Source organism: Micromys minutus (assembly GCF_963924665.1).
Source record: "Micromys minutus genome assembly, chromosome: 24".
Classification (NCBI taxonomy): domain Eukaryota; kingdom Metazoa; phylum Chordata; class Mammalia; order Rodentia; family Muridae; genus Micromys; species Micromys minutus.
The window spans coordinates 39,922,927-39,947,259 of NC_137959.1; the positions used below are offsets into that span (position 1 = coordinate 39,922,927).

The following is a 24,333-nucleotide window of genomic DNA, read 5'->3' on the forward strand; positions in this document are numbered from 1 at the left end:
TTCCCCCCTCTCCCTCCACGTGCTCATGGCCACCGGCCTCTACTTCTCTATTCTCTCTCTCTCTCTCTCTGCCTCTAACACCTTCTTAACTCTCCCATGACCTGAATAAACTCTATTCTGTACTATACCGTTGTGTGGCTGGTCCCTCAGGGGGAAGGGATTCCCAACATGGACCCCCCAGAGGCATCTCCCTTGCCCTCAGGCCTTGCCGCACCTCCATGGGCCATATGCCCCCCACTCTCTTCATTCTTCCCCTAACATTGGTGCCGGGACTCGGATCGTCATCTTTTCACAACATTGGTGCCCCGTGACTTTCCTTTCAGTGACTTTTCCTTTCAGTGACTTTTCCTTTCAGTGACTTTTCCTTTCATTGGGGCCCCGTCATCTTTTCCTTACAACCGCCCTCATTCCCATGACTCCACAACCCCCCCTCCCCTCTCCCATTATGAAATATAATATGGTGGCAGGTGGGGGTACCTGATAGGCCCATGCCAAGGTACCCTGCTGAGAAATCACTCCATGTGACAAACCTGGCATAAGGGAGGTTTATTTGGGGGAAGGGAGGGGAGTGAGGACCTGGAGAAGGGGAAGAGCCAGACAGACCAGAGCAGAGCCATGAGGGCGGAGAAGAGAAGGACAGAAAGAGGGGAAGAGAGGAGCCCGGCTGGGAACACATAGGAACACACACACACACACACTCGGGGTGGGGAGTGAGGGAGGGAGAGATGGGGAGTGAGGGAGGGAGAGATGGGGAGTGAGGGAGGGAGAGAGAGAGAACACTGTAGAGTCAGAGCACTCCTTTTATATGCAATGGTGGCAGATGATGACATAAGCCCTGGGAACCACTGCTGTTTGATTTGGCCACCTTCAGTGCCTCCTATAAATGGAATCATATATCACTGTCCCTTACACTCTTGCTGATTTCACTTGGAATAAGGCTCTCAAAGGGCTTATCTCCGCTATGGGCAAGCAATGTACAGTGGAGCTACGCCCTTCTTGAAGCCTTCTCTTTCCTTTTCCTTTTAAGAGACAGGGTCTCGCATGGTTGTCTAGGCAGCAAGCCTTGGACTTGTGACCCTCCTGCCTTCGTCTCTGGAGTAGCAGAACCACTTTATTTTTTGAGGCTGAATAATATTCCGGAGTTTGTTCTCTCTTGGGCTCCTGCCATTGTGACTCAGGGTACACACGGGGTGAGAAACACCTGCAGGGGTTTCTGCCCTTCCAGCTGGAGCAGTGGGGACTGGTTAACATTCCGAGGAACTCCTGCTGTTTTCCATAAAGGTGGTGTTCTCACACCCGGTCCCCTCAGCAGAACATAGATGGCTTGTGTTTCTCCTCATCCTTCCCAACACCCTTTCCCTTCATCCCTGCCCACTGGGTTACACCATTGTATTTGCATAAGCAGAACACACTTCCTGGTTCAGTTCTGCAGGGAACAGGGGAAGACTGTTGGGTCTGCCGGGAAGTGGAACGGGAGGTGCTGCAGTTGGAGATGGGGAGGGGGAACCTCGAAGAGATAGGGGAGGGGGCACGGGCGGAACTCACGGAGTTCCTGGATGCAAATTGGTTTCATGTGGTTGATAACCTAAGCCACACCTGTGTGGATTTCGTCTCGCTCGATATCACTTTGGGTATTGGATTTTTTTTTTTAAAGTGGTTTATTTTATGTGTATGAGTATGTATTTGCATGTATGTGTTGTGCAGTGTGTGTGTTCTCTGGTGCTCAAGGGAGGTCAGGTCAGATCCCCTGGACCTGGACTAACTTCTGGAAGAGCAGCCAGTGTAACTTCTCCAGTTCCAACTCCCCACTTTGAGACTGTGTTTCACTATGTAGCCAGAGTTGAGAAATAAGTTCTCAAGGGAAAGGAATTCTCAGTTCTCAGTCCCTCCAGGGCAGGGGGCAGGATGAACCAATCCTCTTCCTCCTCTTCTGCGGAGTCCAGACCTGAAGAATTTGCATTTTGACTAATCCTTGGGTCCCTAAACAGCTTCTGAAGTGGTGGGGGAGGGGCCCTTGGTCTCCCAAGGTGAATTCAGGGGATATCAGCTGTAGCTGAGCACATGGGCCAGTGACTGATACAGTGCATGTGGCCCAGTTCCTCCATCCCTGTAGCTGTGTGTGGTTGGATGCTGGTGACTTGACCAGCACAAATAGAGATCATAGGCTCTATGGGACAACTGTGAGGTTAGCCACATTTGGAGGCACACACCTGTCATCTTTGCTCTCAGGATGCTGAGGACTTAATGGTGAGAACCTGTCCCAAAACACACATACACACACACACAACTTTTGCATGCACACACAAACACACATACATGCACACACATGCATGGATACCCACGTGCACATTCGTACACACATGCACACACACAAGAACAGGGAGACAGACAGACAGACAAACATATAGACAGTAATAGAAGCTGTAACACTGCTTGTATGATATTTGGGGTAATTGATTATTCTTCCTCAGTTTCCCTATCTACAGAGATCCACCTTGCCTCCACCATGCATCCTGGCTGGATGCTGGCTTGCGGGACTCAGTGAGGTCACACTGTAAAGTGTCTAGATAGGCCTGGCTTGCAGAAAACATTCCACCTTAAATATTTATTGTTGTTGCTGTGAATAGCCATGGGTGAGAGCAGGCTTTCTTTTTAAGTAGGTAAGTTTCAGGGGCTTCTCTAGTGACAGGAGCCTTGAAAGCTCCCAGGACCCAGCTAGGCTTTATGGTGATTGGTTGATGATGTCCCAAGGAGCGTCTGTTGTCCCTTGGGAGAAGCTGTCTTTATTTTTAAAATTTTTTTTTAATTTTAATTTTTATTTTTATGTAGTTCCCAAAAGAGATCACCCAGGTTTCTTTTTGAGCCCTAGGATGGGATCCGAGTTACTGGTTTGTATCCAGGATAGGCAGACAAAAGCTGAAGCTGGGGATGACAAGGAGCTCAGGGCATGAAGGCAGCACTTCCCTGGGGAGCTCTAACAGTGCCCACCAGCTCTCTGGAATGAAGGTCCAGAGAGCCAAATCTGCTTTCTGCGCTTGGACCTGTCACTGGAGGCTCCTGGCATGGGATGGGTCTGTGAGTAAGACCTCTTACCATCCGAGGGAGGAGGCAGGTGCAGCTAAGAGCTACCGGCTTCCTTCCCTCCAGCTGCTGGGGAGTGCTCAGGTTGGGGTAAAGATGGAAATGAGGAGAGAGTGCTAGGAGGGGATTCAGTTGTTCCTGTCTTGAGGAATCTGAAATAGCCCTTTGATCCCTGCTTCGGTGGTCTAAAGTGGTGCCTTTGGATGGGGTGCTGTGTTGGAATGCATGGGTGCTGTGTCCCAGGTGCTCCTGCCTCTGTGCCTGCTCTGCCTGCTCCCTTACTCAGTCCCTAAGCAGCTATATGGGCTCTTGGGTCCCCTTCTTCTTACTCTGTTTCCAGATGTGGGCATTTCCTTTACTGGCGCAGCCTGGGCTCCCGGAGCCTCTGACTTCTCCCTTCCCCCCCCCCACCCTGTGTTTTCAGTCTTTCTCTCCTGTGTCTTGCCATGTGGCACCTGCTACATATATGTTTCCATCCTGCCCGGGCCAAGAGGACTGTCACCCCCCTGAGGCACCTTCTGCTGCCGTCTGTGTACAGATCGCTTGGCCCAGTGGTGGGAGCCCTGGGGGCCCCTGCAAATACTACGGCCATCAGAGTGTGACACCTTCCATTGAGATGAGTTTTGTAGATCGAGAGACAACGCTTAAGATCAGAGCCTTGGGAGGATGGCTGAGATAAACCTAAGTGTGGGGAGCCAGGTCTGAGGTCACCAGGCTACAGCTGTTCCCAGCCTTCTGGGCAGAAAACAGGTTATACATCTCTTCCCTTGAAGGGATTACCCCATGTGTTTAACACTCCTGGATTCCCTAGTGCCTGTCTGTAAGCACAAAGGCCTCCACAGGAGCTTTGGCCATTGTTTGTGTGTGGGAGGTGGGGGGGGGGAAGGAAGGCTGGAGGTGGCTGTTATCTATGTGAAGTCACACATATGGCTCTTCTCCGAAGATGACAAAGGCCACGTTGATAATGTGGAGACACGGGTGTATTTCTGCCTATCCATGGGGCAGGGTCATTCTTGAGCCCTTTCTAACTTCGCTGGATGCTTGGATTTCTAGCCAGAAGGACCGGAGTCTCCTAACCCATACACCATCTGGGACCCTCATTTCTGGTGTCCTGTCCTGAAGGTCTTTGGATGTGGTTGTTCTGGGTGGCCTGGGCTGCAGCGAGTCTAGCCTAACATTGCTCACACAGCAGGCCCCTCTGAGCTTCAGTTTCCTCTGTGGAGGTGCAGATGGCCGGCCCTAAGTGCTGCCTTATGAGACTTTCGAGGCTGGGGAATCTGTAGCTAGATCTCAGGGAGCAGAGGCCCAACCCCAACCCTTGCTCTCTTCACTAGAAGCTTCCAGAAGCTCAGGAATAGCTCCTGGTCGATTCTGATACCAGGCGCTCGGGCTTGATGGCCGTGTGGGATTTGGTTAGGATCTAGGCGGTCACTGTCCACCCTGAGGCCAGCGGCAGCCTCCACCCACTCTGAACCAGAGGCTGGAGCTTGTTGCTGTGTGTGTGTGTGTGTGTGTGTGCGCGCAGAGAGATGGGAGTTGGGTGGAGAAGTGCCATGGCTTAGTGACACCAAGCTGCCCGGCACACACATGTGCCCCTCTCCAGCTCACTTTGCTTTGAAAGCACGTGAGTTTGTTTCTGAGACTTTTTGGGTGCCTAACCCTCACAGTGTTCTACCCACATTGGGACTCTCACAGCAATTGCTTCCAGAGCCACCTCCCATGTGACCCATTTCTACTGTCATCCAGGAGGGATAGGGACCAGCCTCCACCATCAGTCTGCCCCTTTTCTCTGGCCCCAAGGGTCTTCTTTCTTCTAGTCGGTTTTCTCATGGAGGGGTGCCAAGGTGGGGTGTTGGTAGAGTTGTGCGATGCCTCCCACCCTGGCCCCCGAGGCTGATGGAACCGAGATCTCCTTCTTTGCAGCATCAGCCTCCGGGAGCTGAAGGCCATCTTGCCCCTGGTCAACTTCAAAGTGAGCAGCATCAAGTCTCTCAAGGACAAGCTGGTGGTAAGTTTGGCGCCTCAGTTGGGGGACATGACTTTAGGCTTGCTTAGTGCCTCTCTCAGGAAGTCCCCGGGGCCTGGGGCTGTGTGGAATGGCACTCAACAGAGTCCTGTCCTCTGGAGCACATTAGTCCTGGTCCATCCAATGGAGCCCTGTGACTATTGAAAGATCACTAAGGATGAAGCAAGTGTTGCTGGACTGTGTGACTTGGAACATCTGTGCAGATCTGTCTCAATCAATCTGCCTTTCAGCATTTCCCGGGCCTTCCTGCAGCCGGCTTACCTTAGTCAGGAGCACACGGGTCCTTTGTAAATTGCTGTGGCCTTTGAGAGGGTACTGAGTTTTGTCCTCCAACATTGCTCATTTTCCTAACCCCATTTTATCCACCCTTCCCCCCCAATCCCCATCACTGAAGTAGGCGGTGTTCCTGAGCTGGGACAGCCAGCAAAGTGTCTTTGCCCCATGAATGATGGGATGCAGGGAGACAAGGATTAATGGAGGTGATGAAGGTCCTTCTTTCCCACAGAGAGATGCTGTCAGGAAGTGAGCACATAATCCAGGGAGCCCCCTTAGGAGGTTCCTCTAGTCATGTTAGTACCATTTGTGGGATTTCCCCTTGCTGGACAACCTCATTCCTCTGAGTACTCGTGAGCTTCCGGGACAGCAGACCCACGCTGGTCCTGACCCGGATGTTCTTGGACCTGCCCATCCCCCATGCTCTACTCGAGACAGAAAGCAGGCATGAGAGGCTGAGAGGGAGAAGAGAAAAATGTTATTACTAATCTATGTGGTTCTCTCTTTCTCTTTTTATACATACACACACACACACACACACACACACACACACACACACGCATACACACCCATCACACATATACATCACACATACACACACATACATGTAAACTATATGTCTACTCCCTGGCCAACATAGGCATGTAGCCATATCATTGTACAAAATGCATTTAGTTCAACTTCAAAAGTCTCCATGGCCCTTCAGTCCCAAGACTGATGTAAAGCCCAAGTCTCTTCTGAGACTCTTGGAATTCATATATGTATTTTTATTCTTCATATATATATATTCTCATATATATATATTTATTTATTTTGGCCTTAACACATTAATTGGGTGTGTGTACTTGATCAGTATATCTGAATTTGGCAATCCCAAAAAAGTATCTCTCACTCCCAAAAGGAACAGTCATCCTCTGTGGCTCTTAGAAACCTGGCCAAGACTCTTCCCTCCTGGGGTTCCTGGTGCTGGAGGGTGGGTACCCTGTGGGTTCTCCCAGGCAGGGGACTAAGGAATTGCTGATTTCGGAGGACCTGCTGACTCCAGCCTTCTGTTTTGGTGTGGTGGGCGGAGGTATGATGGTGGAAGCCCCATGTGCTCACATTTGCTCTTTATGCTTACAGGAAATCGGCGCGCAGAAAGATGAGCTCAGTTTTGAACAGTTCCATCTCTTCTATAAAAAACTCATGTTTGAGCAGCAAAAGTCGGTAAGGGGGCTCTCGGTGCTTCTCGTGTTTCTGAGTCAGGCACAGGGCTGAGAAGCTCACAGGAGGGGGTTCGCTTTCCACTGAGTCAAGGCAGCACAGACAAGAGTGACCCTGGATGACTTCAGGAGACTAGCAAATGGTCCCGTAAGGGTACCCTAGCTGTAGAAGACATGTTGGGGGACGGGGCTTGCTGACCTTCCTGGTGGGAATTTCGTAGCTATAAATTTGATCAGAACTCTGAGGGTATGAAAAACAATACAGAATATTGCACACCATACTATATAGACCACTCAGGAAGTTTTATGATTTATGACTTTATTTTTGAGACAGGATCTTTTGTAGTCTAGGCTGACCTCAAACTTCATGCAAAGGTGGCCTTGAACCTTCAATCCTCTTTCCTCCAGCCCATGAGTGCTGGGATTATAGAGTGAGGTACCCTGGGCAGGTTATAGGATCAGGAGGGCACCAGGGCTTTGTGTGTGCTAGGCCATACCTCCTAATCTTTAGTTATTTAACTGGGTACCAAACATACAGATATATGAGCCTATGGGGGCCATTTTTATCCAAACCAGCACATTGCACTCCCTGGACAAAATAGGCATGTAGTCACATCATCATGGAAAATGGATTCAGTCCAACTTCAAAAGTCCCCATGGTCTTTCAGCCCTGAGACTATGCCGTAGTAAAGTTTAGAGTATCTTCTGAGACTCCTGGAATTGTCTTATACTGTAACTCCCTGTAAAATCAAGATGTTACCATACACACACACACACACACACACACACACACACACACACACACACACGCACACACACATGCACATATATATATACTTTGCTACTGTCTTCTATGTTCCTACTAGGATGCCTCATTAAGCCTCACTTAAAGTCCCTTCTTAGTCATTTTCTGTTGTTGTAATGACACCATGACCAACCTTGGTCTCATCCCCAATCCAAGATGTATTTCAACTTCTACTTTTTCATGTTGAAGTGACCTCACTAGTAGCCCAGGCTGTCTTAGAACTTGCTATGTAACCCAGGTTGGCCTCAAATGAACTCTCCTCCTACTTCAGCCTCCCCAATGCTCAGCTACAACCTAAACTTTTATTACAACTTAAAAAAAACAGTGTTTCTGTGTATGCTTGTGTGCATGTGAGAGAGAGGAAGAGGAAGGGGAGGGAGAATGGAATAAAGAAGAGAGGGGGTGGGTAGGAGGGGAGGGCAGGGGGGGGCATACTGATTGAGTTGCTTGCTGATTCTCCCTGGAATGTGCTAGGTGGAAACATTCAGCCTCATCAAGGTCGCCCCCTAGTGTTCAGAATGCCACATGGCGCCTGAGTTGGCATCTCATTCTTGGTTTTTAAAATTAATGACCTGTGTTTAAAACCTAGAGGTCTGAAGTAGGCTGCTCTTCCTTCCTTCCTTCCTTCCTTCCTTCCTTCCTTCCCTCCCTCCCTCCCTCCCTCCCTCCCTCCCTCCTTCCTTTCTTCTTCTTCCTCCTCCTCCTCCTCCTCCTTTTGGGTTTTTGAGACAGGGTTTGAATAGCCCTGGCTGTTCTGGAACTCAATGTACAGACCAAGCTGGCCTTCAACCCAGAGATTCCCCTGCCTCTGCCTCCTAAATGCTGGGGTTAAAGGCGAATGTCTCCACGGCCCAGAAGATTGTTGGTTTCTTAGAACCGCCAACCTGCCTACTGAATCCACCCACCCATCCCTGTATCCATGGTTCTCCTGACACCCCATGGACTGGCTGCCCTCTCCTGCCAGCCCTGCCCCTTCGTTTATATTCATTAGAAGAGGAGATTTGAGCTGGGATCTGAAATTACCATTACCGGCTGCATGTTGTAACTCCGTGGTTTTAGGGTTTGAATAATACCATCCCAATGGACACCAATGGTTTTCACTGGCTTGCCAAACCTTTCTGCCCCTGTACATATCAGTGCCTCCTTCAATCTTAGCAAATTGTTCTGGTTCCTGAGCTCCTGGGATAGGGTAGGGTGCTGGATTTCCAGGGTCTATGAAGTTGCTATGGAAACCTATGATTCTCACATCCGAACCTAGGGAAAAGGCCATTTTGCTTATCTGTAGCCGAAAGGTTTCTGACTTTAAATTACCAGTTCTTCCTTGTGTCTAACCACCTGCCTGTATTGTAGCTGTCAGGGTTCAAATGGTTTCGCAGGTTGGGCAGTGGCAGGAAGATACATTCCCGCTGCATTGGAGCTAGGTGACAATGTAAGCATAGATATCCGGCCACATCAGGGCCACCTGACAGGCACAGTGCTGACCGCCTTACATTTTAACCCTCCTCTGAGCCCGATGAGAGGTCAGATGAAGTCAAAGCTCAGACTGGTGCTTTGCTGGAGGTCGATTGGCCCCAGCTGTAACCAGGCTCCCACCTGTCTTTGACGCTCAGGCACCGATGCTTTCTGGTAAATTCTTAAAACATTTGCAGTGAAAACGATTCCAAGGGCCAGTGAGAGGGCTAGGTGGGCATAGAGGCTTGCTGCCAAACGTGATGAACTGAGTTTGGTTCCTGGAATCCGCTTGGTCGAAAGAGTAAATTGAATCCTGTCTCTTGTCCTGATGTCTACGTGTGTGCCTGCACACGCACACACACAAATGTGAGAGCAATGATGTATCCAGCAGGCCCCATCCGTAGCCACCAACTTAGGTCTTCACGAGTTCATTTGTGCCCCTCCCCTCCTTCCCTCTTCATTCTTCTATCCCTTCCTCCCTCTTCCCCTCCTCCTTTGCTTTGTCTTTTAAGGCGTAGTCTTTACCATGTAGCCCAGGCTGGCCCTTAAGGTCGAGATTACCTGCAACACCACAGACACTCAGCACTACATCCAGCCTCTCATTTCCTTCTTGTGTGGTCTGGAGGCAAATCCTCCTGCCATGGGACAGTTGGTCTGTTGCTGTATCTTGGCCTCATCCTGGTCCTGTGACGTCCTCTGTGTTCGAGAGTGCATTCTGGGAAAAGTAGAAAACTCTTAGGTCACAGAGCATGAGAGGCCACCTGGGGTTGTATGTCCAGCTTGTTCATGGCCACTGTCCCTGAGACATCCTGATGGCTTGTGGACCATTTTGGAGTAATGCAGATGACTCTAGCCTGAGGTAGTTGGGGATGGGTGACAGGAATCCTCAAACTTAGTGGTGACATTCTGGTTGGTTTCTATTCCGGTGACTGTCTCTGGGCTCCTAGAGACTCACGGCTCCCACCTCGAGAGGATGAGACTACCATCTGGCTGCACTTTCTTCCCCCCGAGGAAACTCAGTTCCCCATCTTCAGTCTCGTGGGTCTTGCTGTCTCCTTTCTCCCCTTGGTACGGCCCCTTCCCTCGTCCAGCTGGGCCTTCCATGACCTTCAGACAACAAATAATTCCTCCATTATTTTAGCTGTTCATCAGACTTCTGCAGCAGCTTTCTGCATGACCCAAGTGGGTACTGTGGTTGGCATGGCCATGTCCTCTGACCCCACCGAACATCTTGCTGGGCTGCGCAGGCTCACAGGCGTCTACACAGGCTCCTTGCTGGATTAGATTTGACCATAGAGCCTCACCAAGAAATGCTTTCCATGGCCAACAATCTCCCTGCCTGACACCTTACCATCTCAAAAGAAACATGTGTGTGTGTGTGTGTGTGTGTGTGTGTGTGTGTGTGAGTGAGCAGTGCGTCTGAGTTTGAAGGGGTAGCTCAGTCTTCAGGCTGGTGATGAGAGATGTTTCCAGACATCTTTCCGGAGTAAGTGGCACACCTAGTGTTCGGAAAAAGATGGAGAGAGTGCAGGGGGCGGGGTGGGGGCATGCTTCATGGAGGTGTGGTGAGGCATGGGGGTAACGGGGATGCCTCTGGGGAACCCATGTTGGAAATCCCTTCCCCCTGAGGGCTCAGCCACATGACAGTGTAGTACAGAATGTAGTTTGTTCAGGGCACGGGGAGGGAGTTAACGGGGTGGTAGAGGCAGAGAGAAGAGGAGAGGAGAAGCAGAGGCCGGTCATGAGCACCTGGAGAGAGGGGGAAGGGAATGGGGAGAGGAGGGGCAAGGGGCGGAGGAGAGCAAGGACAGAGACTGAGAGAGGAGGGGGCAAGTGGCCCCTTTCATAGTGTCAGGTCACTGAGGCGGAGCATACCTGGCTGTTGGCAGGTAACTGTGGGGTGGGGTTTACAGAATCCCAACACCCAGGTACCTGGGGCACCCCCACCCCAGCCTGTGGATGGCCAGCAGACTTGACTGTTGGAAGCTGTTCCGATGTCTATCACAGGCCAGTGACTATAGGGTCCTTTCCACCTAGAGTACATTTCACCGTTACACAGTCACTGTGTTATTGACCAGGCAGGGAAGGCAGACAAAAGCAGGCTGCTAGCTAGGAACAGTTCAGGGAGTGTGTGTGTGTGTGTGTGTGTGTGTTTATGCTTGTGTACACACAATGTGTGTAGGTACACCTGTGTTCATGTGTGTATCTCAATGTGCTCGTGAGTATGTGCTTACAAGTACACAAGTCTGTGAGTACCTATGTGTATCTATACATGCATGTGTGTATGTGTGCACAACGCCCAGCCAGGGAGCTGGTGCAGATGGAGGCCAGGAAGGAGGCACATCTCAGCTCCTCACACTCGTGGTTGACATTACCGAGACCACGAGGGAAGAGCTGACACTGTTCCTTTTCTGCTCTGAAGACGGAATGGTAAAGGTCACCCTTAGAATACCAGAGATCTGAAACACAGCAGTGAACACAGAACAGTGAGAGTCACCACCTGCTGCTGGAACTACAGCACCCGGACCAAAGACTTCCAAGAAGGAAAACCTGAGTTGTGGCCCACCGTCTCAGTCCACTGTGATGGGGACAGCCAGGTGGTGCTCATGGAGTTGGATGCATGTGACAGAGATACTGCAGGTGGTCTCTGGTGGTGTGTGTGTGTGTGTGTGTGTGTGTGTGTGTGTGTGTGTGTGTATGAGTGGTTGCATGTGTGTCACTGTGTATGCTTGTGGTATAGTATATGTGTATGTGTGATGTGTGTGTGTGTGTTGTGTGGTGTTTTTGTGGTGTGTGTATATATGTGTAGTGTATATGTATGTGTACTGGATGTTGTGTGTGTGGTATGTATGGTGTTTGTGATATATATGTGTTTTCGTGTGTGTGTGTTGTATGTGTGGTGCTGAGGAGCAAACCCAGGTAAACAGAACTCAAGGTAGAAAGCTGTAGCCTTGGTTTTAAAAGCCAACCAACCAAACACTTTAAATGACCCCCCCCCCTCGTGTGTGGCATGGGATGAGAGGGGGTATACTATGGCGTGATTGTAGAGATAGGAGGACAACCAGTGAATTCACTCCTACCTTGAGGGCCCCAGGAATCAAACTCAGGTTGTAAGGTTTGGCCCAAGTACTGTTACTTGCTGAGCAGTCTCTCTGGTGCAGCGCTATTTATTTATTTATTTATTTATTTATTTATTTATTTATTTATTTATTACGAGTCAGTGTCTTCTTGTCTAGTCTGGGGTAGTCTTGAACTCATGAACCTCCTCTGTGAAATCTGTGTAAGATTTCACCTTACAGCTCTTAGGCCACGCTCCATCCCTGAGGGAGGTGGGATAGGACCCCAGGCAGGGCAGGAACCTGGAGGCGGGAGCTGAGGCAGAAGCCATGGAGGGGATGCTGCTCACTGGCTTGCTCAGCACACATGGGGCTGCCTGCTCAGGGTGTCACCAGCAGCCTGGGCTCATATCAATTATTAATCAAGAAAATGTACTACAAACTTGCCTACAGGCGTTTTTTTTCAACTGAGATCTGCCTTCCCAAATGATACTAGCTGTGCCAACTCGACAAAAAACTAACCAGAACTCTTGCTTTGATTTTTTTTTAAAGATTATTTATTTTAGGTATGTGAGTACACACTCTCTCTCTTCAGATACATCAGAAGTGGACATCAGATCTCTTGCAGATGGTTGTGAGCCACCATGTGGTTGCTGGGAATTGAACTCAGAACCTCTGGAAGAGCAGTCAGTGCTCTTAACCGCTGCGCCATCTCTCCAGCCCTTGATAAATTTTTTGAAAATAACTTTTCCTTTATTATTCTTTAGATTTATTTTATTCATGTACATGAGTATCTTGCTTGCAGGCAAACATGTCACCATGTGTGTGCCTGGTGCCCACAGAGGCCAGAAGAGGGTGTAGGACCTCTGGAACTGGAGTTACAGATGGCTGTGAGCTGCCACGTGGGCTCTGAGAACTGAACCCGCATCTTCTGCAAGGGCAACCGATACCCCCGACTGCGACTCCTGAGCCATCTCTTCGGCCCACTGATAACTTAGAAACGAGAGTCTCACTGGAATGAGCTGATTTGTCCAACCCTCTTATTTTCCGCATGTTTCTTGTTTCAGATCCTTGACGAATTCAAAAAAGACTCCTCCGTGTTCATCCTAGGGTGAGACACCTCTTGACACGTCACTGCTGTTCAGGACCTCTGTGTCCTTGAAGCTCTGGTGGCAGGTGGGGGTGGGGATACTGTGTGCAGTTACTGACCCCCAGGTTTGTAGCACAACATGTGCTAGTGAACAGGATGTGGAGTGTTGCGAGGAAGCTCTAGAAGATTCTATAGAGAGGACCGAGGGCTCAGGCTTTCTTCCGGAAGCTTCTTGTATTTCCCCCATTCGCCCTCCTCTCCGCCCCACCCCTTCTCTTCTCGTCCCCCCCTGTCTCCCGCAGCTTTGGCCTTCTGCTTTCATCTGTCTGTCTCTGGACCCCACACTCTGCTCTGCTCCTCAGACCTCCTAGAGCCCTGAATGCCATCCAGGGCCTCTCAGACCCTTTGGTTTGGGTCCCTCTTTGAGCCTCTTGTATCTCGACTCGGAGGGTCAGTGGTGTGCTCAGCATGGTGGGGCTGGGGTGCAGGGTGGAGGTGGACCTCTTCTAGCCAATGTTCCTCACTCTAACCACCCTGTGTCGTTTCTCCGAGGGCAGGAACACAGACCGGCCTGATGCCTCGGCTGTCTACCTGCAGGATTTCCAGAGGTTTCTTTTACATGAGCAGCAGGTGAGAGGATTGTGAGATGGGGTGTCAGGGACAAAGTTCTCCCCTGGACACCTCCTGTCATAGGACAGCTGTGGTGTCACTGAGGTGGGGTGGGACTTCAGACTACTGTCCAACACCACTTGACCGCCTCAAATTTCTAGTATTCTGTAGCCTCTTCCTTCCTTCCTTCCTTCCTTCCTTCCTTCCTTCCTTCCTTCCTTCCTTCCTTCTCTCCCTCCCTCCCTTACTTCTTCCCTCTCTCCCTCCCTTACTTCCTCCCTCTCTCCCTCCCCCCCTCTCTCCCTCCCTCCTTCCCTCTCTCTCTCCCTCCCTCCCTCCTTCCCTCTCTCTCTCCCTCCCTCCTTCCTTCCTTCCTTTCTTGAAAATAGAATCTTTTCTCATAAAATACACCCTGACTACAGTTTCTCCCCCTCCACTGCTCCTAGCACCCTCCCCCCACTTCCCCTCTCCTCCAGATCCACCTCCCACCCCTTTCCTCTTCAGAAAAGAACAGGCCTCCAAGAGACAGCAGCTAAACAGGACAGAATGCAAAAAGTCCTGTCCCCAAACCTGTGCAGTACATAACTTTGGGACCTTCATCTCATGGATGAGGGTGTGCGAAAAAGACATGTATCTCGACACCTTGGCTGAGCCAGGGGAGACACCCCAGTAGGCTGGCTGTATAGTTCCTTTTCTTATTGCTGGGACCAGAAGAAACAATTTCAATTGGGCAGGCTTCATTCTGGCTTAGACTGGGGGGAGGGGGGCTATAGCCCATCATAATTGGAAAGAGACGGCAGCCTGTGGGAACAGCACGGTGACCGGAATTGGGGCTGGACACATGGTCTCACTAGTCAGGAAGTAGAGAACAGGAAGTGGGATGGACCGTCAAACCTCAAAGCCCACCCCCAGTGACCTACTTCCCCTAGCAAGCCTCCCATCTCCGGAAGGTTCCACGGCCTTCCCAGACAACATCACGACCTGGGAACCCAGGTGTTCAAACACACGAACCCATGGGGGACATTTCATAATCAAACAGTTAGCACTGGCATAGCACGCCATGGTGGCTGGCTGTTTCACACTGACACCTGTGGTCTGGTGCCCTGAGTTCTTGGCAGACCATGGCCTGTCATTACTTTTATAGATAAAGTTTTATTGAGATACAGCTATGCCCGTTTTCCTGTATTTAATCTGTGGCTATGTTCACACTGTGGTGGTTGATGAATGAGGATAACAGGTGACCCAAGCAGGTGGCATTTGCTCACCCCTGGCAAAGGCCATGCTGGGATGGAGCCTCGTTTGTGTGGGTCCGAATGACAAGTGGATTTGACACTGGGTGATGGTCCAGTCTTTGATCACCTTGACTCGGTCCCGAGAAGGACTTTGCCTGTCCTTTGGTGATCTGGCGTTGTCTTTGTTGTCTTTAAGGAGCTATGGGCTCAGGATCTGAACAAAGTTCGGGAGCGGATGACCAGGTTTATCGACGACACAATGAGGGAGACCGCAGAGCCCTTCTTGTTTGTGGATGAGGTGAGTGGGCTGGGGCTTGTCTCGTGAGCAAGGCTTCCTTCCTCCCTTCCTCTCCGAAGGCACCACTGTCAGGTGTCCAGGGACTGATTCAATAGGGAGTGGTTTTCTGAAGGTGGGGATTATTCCTGGTTTTCATTTTCCTGATTCTCGCCTGGGTGCGATTACCTATTTTGCCACTAGAGGGCGTTCGCCACTAGGGAGAAACCAAGTAAACGGAACAAATGCTTGATAGTTGTGAGTCATTCCTGAACGACACTTCTTTATACAGGTGGCAGAGGAGGGACAGAAGGGACATGGGTTATCACCTGCCCAGTGGGGCTGTTTATGGCAGTAAAATGTAGCTCTGAGCCAGACAGTGTTTTTGATTTATATTATTTTTTTAAATAATAGGAGTAGGTAGATGGGAAAGTCCCTGGGCCCCTTCTCTGTCTCTGTGTTTTTGCCATGGTGGGAATTGAACCCAGGGCCTTTGGCATGCTTGGCAGGTGCTCTACACAGACCGATAACAGTGGGACTCATTTTTTTACTGTTTATTTTGTCCTTTCTCCCCGCCCCCAGTAGCTCAGAGGACAGACAGCCTTAAGTGTAGGTCCTGGTCTGACTTCTTATCTGAAGCCTCATCTCTACGTGGCTGCTGCGTACGCCAGGCTCACGGACCCTGGAGCTTCTGGGACTCCCTGTCTCCACTTTATATCGCAGCAATGGAACATGGGATTGCAGCATGAGCCACCACACTCAGCTTTTGTGCGGGCTCTGGGGTTCAACTTCATGGTCTCTTGCTTGTCTTTTCCCATTAAGTTATCTCTCCAGCCCTCTTCTCTTTTCTCACCTTTTTTTTTTTTTTTTTAATAGCTGCCAGGCGTTGGGATAGGAAACCCTGTCCATGATTGCCTGTTTCCTCTTTACGTTTGGCATTCCTCATTTTTGAACCCAGGGCTCTGGACGCATTTTCCAAGCACTCCACCGATGAGCTAACCCCCCAGCCCTCCTTTTTTTTGCTTTGAGGCAGATCCTCAGTAATCTGTCCAGGCAGAAAGCCCAGACAAGCCTTGTCTCTGACCCTCCTGAGTACCTCAGATGACAGACCCGAGTCCCTAGGCCTGGTGTGTTTCCACCCTTGATGTCTCATGTCTGCAATGTTCTGTCTCTGAAGCAGTGTTGGACTCACAGAGGGTTAGTTGCTGGTATGAGGTAAAGCTTCTGTCGGCGGCCGGTGATCTGGCAGCCGCAGGCATTCGGGGGTACACATTAGAAAGGGAAATGTTGGGTAGTTCCATGGGGGGCTTATGTTGAGAAGTGTCTTAGTTAGAGTTTTACTGCTGTGAACAGACACCATGACCAAGGCAGCTCTTATAAGGACAACATTTAATTGGGGCTCGCTCAACGGTTCAGAGGTTCAGCCCATTATCAAGGCGGGGACATGGCATCCAGGTAGGCATGATAGCAGGCAGAGTGGAGAGTTTTGCATCATCGTTTGAAGGATGCTAGTGGAAGACTAACTTCTGGGCAGCTAGGATGAGGGTCTTAAGCCTATGCCCACAGTGACTCCAACAAAGACACACCCACTCCAACAGAGCCACACCCACTCCAACAGGGCCACACCCACTTCAACAGAACCACACCCACTTCAACAGGGCCACACCCACTTCAATAGGGCCACACCCACTTCAACAGGGCCACACCCACTACAACAGGGCCATACCTCCTAATAGTGCCATTTTCTGGGTTGAACGTATACAAACCATCACAAGGATGGCTGCAATCTGAGCCATTTGTACCGAAACCTTGGGAAACCCATTGTCTGGGGACCATCATAGGTTTTACAGGTCAGAGCCACCTTACCTGGCTGCATGGGCGCCGGCTAGGAACAAGTAGACTGCCTGCCCCTCTTGCCTCGGTGACTCTGTGCTGGTGTCTCTTTCAGTTCCTCACATATCTGTTCTCACGAGAGAACAGCATCTGGGATGAGAAGTATGATGCCGTGGACATGCAGGACATGAACAACCCCTTGTCCCATTACTGGATCTCCTCCTCCCACAACACGTGAGTTTCCGGATGAGCCCAGGCTGGCCCTGGCTGTGAAGGGGTGGGGAGGGTTGAGAGAAGGGGTCGGGGGACACAGCTTTCTTTCCAGCAAGTGTTGGGATGGTTCTCATCTATGGTCTTTGAAAAGTTCGAAGAGCTGCTGGTCTATGACTTGGTCACCATGCCATCAAAATGTTCACTCAGCCAGTGAGCTGGTGCTGTTTGTGGAACCAGGCTTTCCACCTGTGAGGTGTGAGGAGTCCTCAGCGAATGAGGGAGTCTTGTTCTCTGGTGCTTAGAGAGGAAGGCTTGCTGTGAAATTTGGCCCTGGACGTCAGCTGGTGGCTAAACAGGCAGAGTGAAGAGAGTTTCATGTTGAGAGGAGCATGTGCAAAGGCCCTGGGGGCAGGAACAGCTGGGAGGCATTTTAAAGGCTGGGTGAAGAGTCTGTGGTACAGAGGGCCAGCCTAGGCAGACATTTTGTAAGTCACAGGGAGGAGAGTTTTGGGGAGTATTTCATCCACTTCTTTGGGTAATTACACTGATTTCAAAAGAGTAGAGAGGATCAAGGGAGGGAGCAGGAATTCAGTCAGCCTTTCAGGAAGAGAGGTTGACTTCTAGGCCTCAAAGTGCTCTTTCAGACGGGGCGTGAGCAAGGCCCACGGTGTGTCATTCTCTAGGTATTTGGGAAGGTGACATCTTTTCCCCAGGGAATGGGTAGGTGGTGCATCTCCAGTTCATATCTTAGGACAGCGGGTTCTCCAAGCCTAGAGAAAGCTGAGGAATGTCCTGAGAGGGAAGGTGGTTTGGAGAGAAGGCGAGGTGATAACACATCAATTAATAATCTGCCTTTCAAAACATGAAAAGCTCTCTTAAGTAACCTAATCAATAAATGTTCTAACAGAGGAGTGGATAAAGAAAATGTAATTCCCATGTTATATATATATATATATATATATACGTATATATATATATATGACATATATGTAAATGACACACACACACACACACACACATATATATATTTATATCACATATATCACAATAGAACTTTGGGAAGCTGTGGAGGAAATCAGAAGTCATGACATTTTCAAGAAAATAGACGGTGAATAAATCATTATGTTGAGTGAAATAAGCCAGATCCAGAAACATGACTCCTGCGTGTTTAAAAAAAAAAAACTATTTTATGGCAGTTTTGCTGACTAGGTTCATGGCACCATAAATTCTACCAGGATTTGCTGAGCCTGCTTATGCCGGCCTCAGACCTCAGCGAAGCGTGGGCCTATTTCTGCTGATAACCAGAGCCCAGCGGGCAGCTCCAGGGGTTCATCAGCACATGTTCTGCTTCCTCTTTGCCCCCTCAGCCTGGGTCTCCTAGAAGGACCATACTTCTTTATATTCAGATAGCTTAAGTAACTATTATGTACATCTTTTTGGTGGTTCCAAACCCAAGGCCTCAGGATGGCATGCGTGTAGCCCAGACCTTAGCCTGGGCGTTTCTAGATCAGAAGGTCTTGGGCTCAGATGGTCTCCAAGCACAAAACTGTGTCCAGGACTGCCTCCCTGACTTGGCTCATTCTGCCCCTCAGGTACCTCACCGGGGACCAGCTGCGTAGTGAGTCCTCCACGGAAGCGTATATCCGCTGTCTGCGTGCTGGTTGTCGCTGCATTGAGTGTGAGTTTTTTGTTTTGGCCAAGATGACACACTAAGCGAAGCTATGACGCTCAGTGTCTGCTTGTTGCTTTTATTTTATTTTACTTGTCTGTGTGCATGTGTGTGTGCGTGTGTGTGTGCACGTGTATGAAAGACTCCAGTATTGGCGAGAGATGAGGGGAGGGGGAGACAAGCTGAAAAGTCCCCATGTAGAGTGACTCTAGAGTGGAAGGTAACTGAGGATTATTTTCCTAGAAGAGAACTGTCTCTAAGCTAAAGTGACATCTGGCTGGGCATTAGGCTGGTGCACTTAGAAAGAGTCTCGATACAGTGGGAAGCAGGAGGCCAGCAGCAAGGGTGACTTTCTGCTCAGAGGAACACAGACCCACACCAGTTAGCATGACACACCCAAGAGCCACGTGTCTATAGGCGAGGCGCAGAGAATGCATGAAAGGGACAGTCTGTGGCCAGGCCTGTGGCAAAACCTTGCTTTTGTCTGTTTTTTCTCCCCACCTCTTTGGCTCTTTTGTGTGTATGTATACATGTGTGTGTACATGCACACAGGAGTAGATGTGTTCACACGTGTGTGTATATTACCATATGCATAATACCAGAGGTTGATAGCAGTTGTTTTCCTCAATCACTCTTTATTTTTAAGAAAGGGTCTCTCAGTGAACCTGTAGCTCTCTACTCTAGCTAATCAGCTTGCCTCATGTATCCCTTGTCTCTCTGTTTGCCCAGTGTCTAAATGGGTTCTGGGATTTGAACTCCGGCCCTCCTGCTTACAGAGTAAATACTTTATCCCTTGAACTATCTCCCCAGTCCATCTTTGGCTTTTTCCTTCCCAGCCTCATTCTATCACCAAAGCTCTTATGTGTCTTGATTAGTTAGCATCCTATCACTATAACACAACTGAGGTGATGAGCTTTTAATGGCTGGTGTATTATTTTGTATCTTGGGTTGGGAGCGTTGCTTTGGGCCTTTGACAACAGGCCGTGGCAAGAAAATGTGGTAGAGCAAACACTTCTACCATAATGTAGAAACTGGGAGAGGACAAGGAAGAGGCTGGGGTCCCACAGTCCTTTTCAAGGATACAGCCTCAATGACGCTACTCCAGGAACCAAGATACTTTCCTAAGCTACAGCCATGTATGTGGTTGAGAAGATGCCCAGTCCATCGATGGCACCTCAAGTGTTTCAAATCTCCTCATTCTGTGCCAGACTTTAGTTGCAGTTGCTCGCGAGCTTCCTGGGTTCATGCTTCTCCCTCTGGGAAAAAAGCTGTGAGGAAATGAAGTCAGAAGCCACCAGCTTCAGTATCCTCAGGATTGTCACCATCCCTCACAGTCTTATTTCCGCTTACACAATTTACCGAACCTTCAGAAATCTGTCCCATCGCCTTGTTTCTACTGGCAAAAGAGGGGCGCCTCGAACAGCTGACACGAAAAAAAAAATAGAACCCATTTTGAATGTTTTATGAGGAACAGCTCACTGGAAGGAGTTTTTCAGGAAGCGTGTTGTGTTTGTAAGCCTGTAGGTATGACCATGGATGTGCGGGTGAACCTGGGTCAGCCTTGGAAACAGAGCTGGTGTGGGTACCAGGGCCTAACCTCATAGCCTTAGCCCAACATGTGTCTTGTATACCTGTTCACCGTTGGTGGCTGTGCTGGCGCTGAGGACCTGTATTTTCCCCTCAGTGGACTGCTGGGACGGGCCTGACGGGAAACCCATAATCTATCACGGCTGGACACGGACCACCAAGATCAAGTTTGATGATGTTGTTCAGGCCATCCGGGACCATGCCTTTGTTACGTCCAGGTCAGTGGCTGATATCCTGGAGGTGAGCTTGTACGGATAAAAGCTGCTAGGGCTGGACACACGGACAGACAGACACAGATACACACATACACACATGGATATGAACACTGACTGCTCACTTCTCCCAACCCACTTCTCCCAAACCCTAGGGAGCTTGGGTTTTATTTGGTTAGTTACTGTCAAGTGGCCCTTGTGTTCCTAAGAAATGACAGTGATCTTTAAAAATTATTGTTATTATTTTAATTATCTCTATTATTTTATGCATGTGTTTGTGTTGGTACACGCACATGAGTGCAGGAGCTAGAGGAGGCCGGAGGCTTTGGCTCTCCTGTAGCTGGAGTTGCAGGGAACTGCCTGAGGTTGGTGCTGGGAACGGAACTGAGGTCCTTCGAAAGAACAGTGTGGTGAGCATTGTCCTGCTCAGCCATCTCTTTGGACTAGAACCCACAAGTTCCTGATGCTTTCTTCCAGTTTGAGCCCAGTACAACCAGACTTCTGGCTACTTTACTGGGTTTTTCTTCCTACCACCCTTCTTCCCACCCCCCACCTCCCAACACCAGGTAGGAGAGAAAGGAGGTTAGAAAGGAAAAGGGAAGGTCAATTTTGTTAGACTATTTCCTGCTGTTGAGTTCCTTGGGGTGAGTCCAGTCTTTGTCAGCAGGGTATCCAATTTCTTTTTCTACCTCTTTTCTCACAACCATTGGCAAACTGCAGTAACCGCTTTAGCCTCTGCTTCTGTCAGAGCTCCGGCCTTTTTTAATACCTTCCCCAGAGTTCCCAGAATTCCAAGCGGAAACTCTCTTTAGCTGGCCGAATCATCCCCCCCCCGCCCCCCCAGGAACAGAACAACACAAATCCTAGTCAGCTGCTGTGGACAACCTGAAGCGGCCCTATATTCCACACGTGGGATTGAAACAGAAACATACTCCAATACCATTCCTATGTTTTTAAAGAAGCCAAAATTCTCATTATAGTCCAGTTCTGTGAATGGTCAGCCTCTGTGATCCTTTGCCGTAATCCCTACCTTTTAGCCACCATGTGAAGATCTTATGGACCCCACAGGTCATGAGACTAAGTGACTAGAGGTGTGCCGAGTGCTAGGTGTCAGACATGGTCAGCCTTCCGTAAACAGGACCAGATGTTTCTGAGGCACTTCCTGTCTGAGTTCCTTGGGCTGGGTGGGAGGATGGGCTGAGGCAGTGATGCCTTTTAGTCAGAGTACAGGGCCCATACATTCTTCCCCATGCAGCCTCAGCCCCTTCTTGGGCATTCCTCCCTCTATCAGCCACTGAAGCTCCGAGGGACCCAGTGTTCCCAGAGATGGTCAGTGCCCACTCAGACTTTGTTAGCTTCCTGTCATGATGAAAAGATGCCACAATCATGGATTTACAAAGAGAGAGGGCTCCTTTGGGCTCATGCTTCGGAGATCCCAATTACTGACCTACTGCCCACCCTGCCCTGCTGCCTGAGAAATGGGTGTTTTCTGACCAGTAGAGGCAAGTGTGGAAGCTTCCTGCTTCCTGTCCCCAGCTGACTCTGTCCTGTGTCACCTGCAGCTTCCCCGTGATCTTGTCTATTGAGGAGCACTGCAGTGTGGAACAGCAGCGCCACATGGCCAAGGTGTTCAAGGAAGTGTTGGGAGACATGCTGTTGACAAAGCCCACGGAGGCCAGTGCTGACCAGTTGCCCTCACCCAGCCAGCTTCGTGAGAAGATCATTATCAAGGTAGATATGGGGCTGTTGTCGACCACGAGTTGCCATCATTAAGGGCACATGTCAGAGGTCTGGTGCCAGACTCCAGGTCCCATCTTCTTCCTTAACATGTCTCTGACCTTGGTCTTTATCATTTAGCCTGTGGGTGCCTCTGTGTGCCCCTCTTATCATGGGGATACTTTAGGATCTAGTTACATAGTTACCTTGGTAGGAGCAGTTCTGGGTGGGTATATGCATCATGCTTAGCACATACTTAGGAGGGTGATAAGTTCCAGCCAGCTTGGGCTGCCGACTCCGTCCTAGTGAGAAAACAAAGCAAATGGAACACGTAGTTGTTCATCTGTGGGTCTGCGAGTTGGTCTTGTGTGAGGGTTAGAGTTCCTTCCCTTGGGATCTCTCAGACTTAGTGGGATGTGGACAGCTGCCTAACAGGGTTCAGGAGGCAGTGGGGTGCTGGGGCTGGTGTTCTCGTTCTGTGGAGGTGACATGATTTTATCTGTCTTTGGGGACGTCAACATTTGCATACTTGTGTTGTTAGGATAAGAAGACCAGATCGATAGTGAAATAAAGCACACGGAAGTTTTTTTATATTTCAGTTTTTATTTCTCACACAAGGTGGAATGCTACAGGAGCTTTGGGTTTCAGTCCCCAAAGTGATTCGGGAACTACAGATCCTGATGTCCTACTCTGTCTACAGGGCAGGGGTTTTCAGTGGGGTTCCCACAGGGAGGATTTAGCATGGAGGAAGAAATCTGGGAGATTGGATAGGAAAACACTGCAGCTTATTAACCTATAAGCGACAGTAACATTTCTTCCCTTTCCCTCAGTCCCCACTCCCCGTGAGGGCGCAACCTCCTAAGGAGAAAGGAAACAAGCAGGGCTTCAGCTGCAAAGGAGGCAGGGATGGGCTAAAGACTGAGAGGCAGGGAGGATGCCTCTGAGGGAGGAGAGGTCTCCAAGCACAGAGCAGAGATGACAGGGCATGATGAGCCAGCAAAGGTGGAGGTGGACAGAGCAGGTGCATGCCGGGAGGCTGAGGGTGGGTGAAGTCTGGTTGCTTCAGACTCTGAACCTGGGTCTGGAGTGAGGAGGGTAATGCGAACCTTCTCCCTTCAGCATAAGAAGCTGGGCCCCCGAGGCGATGTTGACGTCAATGTAGAGGACAAGAAAGATGAGCACAAGACCCAGGGCGAGCTGTACATGTGGGACTCCATCGACCAGGTGGGTTTGGTCCCTCCTCCCCTCACAGAGCTGTGGGCGCTGATTCAGCTGTTCTAGGCTTCCACCATAAAGTCTGGCACCATCCCTGCCTTTGTCCCATTTGGAGCCACGTGACTTGTCTTTTTACTGCATTATGTTTGCAACTAATTTCATATTCAATACAATATGTACTCATGTACAGACCAATGTCATATACCCTAGCTTCAAAACTCTCCCATGATGCACCACAGCCGAGGTCTCCTTACCCCTTTCTCTGCCTTGAACTTGCAGAAACTTTCCCCAAATAGGAGTATCTGCTATAAACTCCAACATCCTGGGCACCTGCTGCCCCCTGACGCCTTCAGCTCCGTGTGGATCATCTTTCTGAGTCACCCCTTGTCCACTGTGTTAGAGGGTTCAGTCTGTGGCCACTTGGCTCTGTTGCTTCTGAGTTGGTTCACAGTGACTCAGAGCACCTGGGCAGGGAACTGTGTGAACAAGCCAAGTGCCCCGCCTCGTGGTGGATGGGAGGCAGAGAAGATAAGAGGTCAGCCCTTCAGAGGCACAGCCTCATCTTCAGCTAGGCCAGCTCCCAACTATCTATATTCACTTATGAACTTATCAATGAATTAATTACCCCCTTCATGGTATGGGTCAGTCCCAAAGACCTATCAGTGGACAAGCAACTCTAATACATAGTCCTTATAGGAACAGGCTTTGGATTGAGCTGTAGCATTCAATTGTGTCCTTTTCCCGTCACACACATTAGCAGGCAACATGATGCATATATACATACATAT

At 49.8% G+C, this 24,333-nt stretch overlaps 1 protein-coding gene across 1 annotated transcript in view; it reads left to right on the forward strand.

Moving 5' to 3' along the window:
- PLCG2 (phospholipase C gamma 2) overlaps positions 1 to 24,333 on the forward strand; it is a 122,121-nt gene that overhangs the window by 55,718 nt on the left and 42,070 nt on the right. The window contains exons 6-15 of the mRNA XM_080937216.1: positions 5,005 to 5,089; positions 6,503 to 6,586; positions 12,963 to 13,006; positions 13,543 to 13,615; positions 15,023 to 15,124; positions 17,049 to 17,167; positions 18,739 to 18,824; positions 20,500 to 20,620; positions 22,177 to 22,345; positions 23,450 to 23,554. Coding sequence (XP_080793342.1) covers positions 5,005 to 5,089; positions 6,503 to 6,586; positions 12,963 to 13,006; positions 13,543 to 13,615; positions 15,023 to 15,124; positions 17,049 to 17,167; positions 18,739 to 18,824; positions 20,500 to 20,620; positions 22,177 to 22,345; positions 23,450 to 23,554 — 988 coding nt within the window. The remainder of the gene's footprint in view (positions 1 to 5,004; positions 5,090 to 6,502; positions 6,587 to 12,962; positions 13,007 to 13,542; positions 13,616 to 15,022; positions 15,125 to 17,048; positions 17,168 to 18,738; positions 18,825 to 20,499; positions 20,621 to 22,176; positions 22,346 to 23,449; positions 23,555 to 24,333) is intronic.